The sequence below is a fragment of the Triticum aestivum genome, chromosome 3D (assembly GCF_018294505.1).
Source record: "Triticum aestivum cultivar Chinese Spring chromosome 3D, IWGSC CS RefSeq v2.1, whole genome shotgun sequence".
Classification (NCBI taxonomy): Eukaryota; Viridiplantae; Streptophyta; class Magnoliopsida; order Poales; family Poaceae; genus Triticum; species Triticum aestivum.
Window position 1 is genome coordinate 551,147,679 of NC_057802.1, and position 5,016 is coordinate 551,152,694.

Below are 5,016 nucleotides of genomic sequence, written 5' to 3' on the forward strand. Positions count from 1 at the left end.
GTCACATACGAAACAATCTATGATTACCTTTGTTTTATTCAAATTTTCAAAAAATAAGAATTATTATGAATTGCCAAATATTCTCGAAAACATGAACCATTTTTGAAATCGCAAACAATTTTCAAAACTGCGATTTGGTTTTTGCAAGTTTCATACATTTTCAGAAATATAGAAACAAAATTCGAAATGGGAACATATTCAAAAATTTACAAACATTTTTTGAAAACATGAACCTTTTATAAGAACACGAGCATTTTTTGAATTTGTGAACAATTTCCAAAAAAGGGAACATGTTTACCATTCTAAACAATTTTACAAAATCTGCAAATTTTAAACACAAACATTATTTAAATTTGTGAACATTCCTCTAAATAATAATATTTTTGAAATTTGGAGCATTTTTTCAAATGCAATTTTTTAAGAACCTTGAACAATTTTGGAAAATACAATTTTTTCGAAAAAAATGGGAACATTACGTTTGAACTAAAATTTACAGTGTCCTTTTCCATCTAGCTCACATGCCAATTCATCCATCCTTCGTCAGGCATAATAGGTCCACACTTCATAGATCTTATTACTACATGTAGTTTCACACACGTTTATAAATTGGTACGACCGTACGTAAAGAGCAATATGGGGCTATTTAAATTACTTTTATATTTAATTTGTGAACATTTCACTACAATAAGAACATTTTTTCGAATTTGGAACACTTTTGAATTTTTTTTTTTTGAAAATCTTGAACAATTTTGTTGAAAAGAAAGAAAATTCAGCTTTTAGCAAATTTAGGAAGCACCATTTTTTTCAATATCCGAACATTTTTTAAACGGGAATAAAATTTCGGGATTCTGAACATTCATGAAAAATTTGATTTTTTTTAATTATAAAGATTCTATAAAAACTTAAATGATAAAAAGTAAAAAGAAACAAAAATAATATTAGGAATGAAAAAGGAAAAAATAAAGAGTAACAAAAAGAGAAAGGAACAATATGTTAAATTGAAATTGAACAAAGAAATAATGGAAACGGGCCGGCCCAGTCCTGGGCTAACTGTGTGAACCTCGCACTATCTATTGGCTAGCGCGGGAAATAGGATTTCCTTAAGTTGCGTGGGCAGGGAAATAAGTGGGCTGGCTTTACTGGGCTATATTGGGCGGCCGATGTACGAAATTCGGGACAAACCATATTTCTTTTTCTAGCACATGGACGCACAAAAAATTAGTACCACCTCGGATGAAAAATTTAAGGAAACGCACCTTGCTTTATATATATTACAATCACTTTATAATTAAATTACGTTTGAAATTCAAATAGTTACATTCCTATTCATTCACTATGTAAAATTTGGTTTAAGAAAATAAAAATATAGGTCATAAGACAAGAAAATTTGTATTTTATGTATATTTTACACTATGTTTTTACGTTTGTAATTTTACATAACATAAAATATTTTTTACGACGATTATATATTTTCTTACGGTCTCTTTTTACGTCGGAAATATGACAAAACTTACGGAACATAAAATTACGGTGTATTGATGGTAAAATAGAGGGGGGTGAAGAATAACTATTCCTCACCCAGGATGACGAATAGTCATATATAGGTATAGGTATAGGTATAGATGACATTGCTCTTACTTAAAAAACGGGCAGCCCATCAGATTAGCAGAGTGCCGTAGGTCAGAAGCACTGTAGCCATCCAATACTTTTTTTTTGCATGAGCTATCCAATACTTTAATATGGCCATGCATGATTTGTTCGTTTGGATCATTAATTAATTGTTCCGGTTAATCTTTAATATGGCCATGCATGATTTGGTCGTTTGGATCATTAATTAATCTCTTCTTCTTAATCAATGGATTAAGCAACTCACCATGACTCTTGTCCACCATCTTCTCGATGGACTAGTTCAGTTCTTGGACTAGTTGGGAATCATATCAATTCAGTTAGTCGCAAGACGGGGAACATTACACATAAATGGACGAAGCCAGACCCGAGATATATCAAACTCAATGTCGATGCATCATTTCATGCAGAGGAAGGCTCAGGTGTGACTGCTGCTGTTATTCGGGATGATAGAGGCCGATTTCTGGCGGCACAATGTAAATTCATACAGTATGCAGCAGATGTGGTGACCATGGAAGCTATGGCAATGCGAGATGGCTTAAACATGGTGAATGCGATGGGGTTTAACAGAGTTGAAGCGGAGTCCGATTCTCTGAACATGGTGAATCATTGGCAAGGCCAAAAGAAATGGTGGGATGCGGCAGCAGCGATTTTTGCGGAGTGCATAGACTCGGCTACATTAGTAGGAAAGGTCATCTTTAAGCATATTTTTCGTGATGCAAATTGTGTCGCTCATGAGCTAGCAAAATTCAGTTTTTGTACTAAGTACGATAGAAGTTGGTCTGATGAACCCCCGGATTTCTTAATCAGCCACCTTGTGAACGATGTAATAATTGACTAAGTTAATAAAGCTAGCCATGATGGCCTTTCCAAAAAATAAATTGGATTAGGCAACTCTTTTGCATTCGTTTGTAAAGAAAAATAAACTTTGATTGCATCCCGTCCAGGCTAGAACTAGCGTGCCGTTGCAATCGAGCCCACACACCACACTGCCATTATATTGGCTGTTGAGCAGTGCTGGTGCTAGAGCTGTGACCCGTATCAGAGTCTGGCATGGGAAGAGGGCCGGCCGCATGGCCAACCGGCGGAATCCTGTCGGGAAGCGGCACCTCCAACCGTAGCACGTTGATGGCCTGCCTTATGGACGGCCTTAGGTCCCGGTTGTGGCACGCGCACCAGAGGCCGACGGCTAGCACGCGCTCCATCTCCTGCGGGTCGAAGTTCCCATCCAGCCGTGCGTCGGCTGCGTCGAGGATCCTCCCTTGGCCATACAACTCTGATACCCGCTGCGCCAGGTGGATCAGTGTGCCGTCCGGCCGAGCCGCGGTGGGCCTCCGTCCACACGCGATCTCGAGCAGCACGACGCCGAAACTGTAGACGTCCGACTCGGTGCTGGATCTCCCGGTGATGGTGCACTCTGGGTCCATGTACCCCAGCGTGCCGGCGAGCTCCGTCGTGTGCGACCCTCTATCGTGGTCGACAAGCCTGGCGAGCCCGAAGTCGCCAAGCTTAGCGTTGAATGACGCGTCCAACATCACGTTGCTCGTCTTGATGTCCCTGTGCAGAACGCACTGCTCCCATTCCTCATGTAGGTAGAGAAGCGCGGAGCCGATCCCCAGCAGGATCTTATGCCTGAAGTAACCAATGGATATATATGAAGCAATCGTCAGACTAACTAATTATGTGGCTAGTGATCAGGCCGAATCCAAAAAAAAAAGCGGCAGCTAAATTAAAGTCATCTGACCTGACTGGCCACCACAACACATTGTCTGCACGGTGAAGGTGAACGTCGAGGCTGCTGTTGGGCATCAGCTCATAGACCAGGAGGAGCTGCTCTCTGGCGTGGCACCAGCCAACGATCTGCACCAGGTTACGGTGCCGAAGCCGGCTTATGACCCTCACCTCAGAGGCGTACTCCTTCCTCCCCTGCTTGGAGCCCTTGGACACTCTCTTGATAGCCACCTCAAGTCTCAAGTCCTTCAAGAACCCTCTGTACACCGAGCCAAACCCGCCTTCCCCAAACTTCTTGTCCTCCGAGAAGTTGTCGGTCGCAGCTGCCAACTCACGGTAGCGGAATTGCCTAGGTCCAGTCCCTTTCATGAACTCGTTCTCCATGGCCTCGTCGTCTTCTTGATACACCCTGCAGGGAGAGGGCGTCCTCTCTAGGTGGCGCAAAAAGAGCCGCACTGAGATGCTAATGCAGATCAACAATACGACGGAACCCGTGACGGCGGCGCACACCGTCCAGACGAGCCGTCGTTTTGGGCGGCGCTGAGGCAGGTCTGCTCGTAATCAACGTGCAAAAAGAAAAATTTAGATTCAGCAGTACCGTTATCGAAAAAGGCTTTCGCCCCGTTTTATATATAAAACAAAGAAGCAGTACCGTTACCACGGCTGAAAATTGAGATTCAGCAAAAGATTTGGAGGTTGACCTGCAGATGACCGGATGTCGATAGCATTGGGTGTGTAGGTGATGTAGCAGCCGTACCTTCTGTAGTTAGCAATGGTGGCGTTCCGGATCATGCTCGCTTGTGCGATGTTATTAAGGCAGTCGGTGCAGTCGGTCGCCGACAAGTCTCTGGAGCACTGCACCAGGCCGTACATCACCTGGGAATCGCCATGCGAGTCCACGTATGTCTGGCTACCGGTGGCGAACCGCAGTGCCGACCCGGCGGCCTCGGCCATGAGCTGGGTTACCAGCTTCCACCTCGTCTCGTTCATGGCATCCGCATAGCTCCTACCGTCTATGTAGTCGAACCCATTGCCGAACAAGTCGGCGTGGCCGGAGAATTTCCTGTCTGAGTAGCGCTGGTAGCAACAGTCGTACATGATGGCGGCCTGCCGACTGTAGGGACAGCCTTTGATCATCACGTAGGACGGTGCCACCTGCAAGCAGAGCTGGCACTTTGTCCACTCACAGTCGGCGTAGCACATGGCTTGGCCGTATACCTTGTCGGGGTAAATGCCGCGACTGGTCTCGAAGAAGCCGCCATTCCCGACCGCGCCGTCATGGAGGCCGTGGAGGAGTTGGTCGAGGTTGATCTCGTACTGGCTGCCGTCGGTGTAGTTCCTCTTCGGTGAGCAGACGGACGCTGTATCACGAGGGGTGTAGTCAGCAGCAGCAGACGCAGCAAAAAGAGCGGCCACTGCCAGGAGCAGTTCAGGGTGGAGGCGCCAAGGGGCCATGGCTCTCGCAGATGAAAGTCAATTTATTTATACTCTGAGACCGTGTGAACTACAACACTGCCAAAACATACTATAAAATCAGCAAACCTCCAAAGTTTTAGATCAAACATAGAACAAACAAGCCGTAGGAGGACACTCCAATGCGCGGTTAGCATTCTTTTTGTGAGGATGTTGCGTGCAGCTATTCCGGTGACGGATGCAGCA

General features: G+C 44.6%; 1 protein-coding gene across 1 annotated transcript; it reads right to left on the reverse strand.

Annotated features, from left to right (window-relative positions):
* Positions 1 to 2,569: 2,569 nt before the first annotated feature.
* On the reverse strand, positions 2,570 to 4,812 carry LOC123075342 (L-type lectin-domain containing receptor kinase IX.1-like). Its single transcript, XM_044497973.1, has 3 exons — positions 4,016 to 4,812; positions 3,371 to 3,766; positions 2,570 to 3,258 (listed from the first exon to the last, which is right to left on the reverse strand). The coding sequence occupies exons 1-3, from the start codon at positions 4,810 to 4,812 to the stop codon at positions 2,622 to 2,624; spliced, it is 1,830 nt and encodes a 609-aa protein (XP_044353908.1). The 3' UTR covers positions 2,570 to 2,621.
* Between the last annotated feature and the right edge of the window lie 204 nt (positions 4,813 to 5,016).

Excerpts from the sequence above, each read along its gene's own strand:
- LOC123075342 (XM_044497973.1), bottom strand. The coding sequence starts at position 4,812 with ATGGCCCCTTGGCGCCTCCACCCTGAACTGCTCCTGGCAGTGGCCGCT. Across the intron at positions 3,767-4,015 it reads AATCTCAATTTTCAGCCGTG|GGTGTATCAAGAAGACGACG; the intron begins GTAACGGTACTG and ends CTCTCCCTGCAG. Across the intron at positions 3,259-3,370 it reads GTGTTGTGGTGGCCAGTCAG|GCATAAGATCCTGCTGGGGA; the intron begins GTCAGATGACTT and ends TGGTTACTTCAG.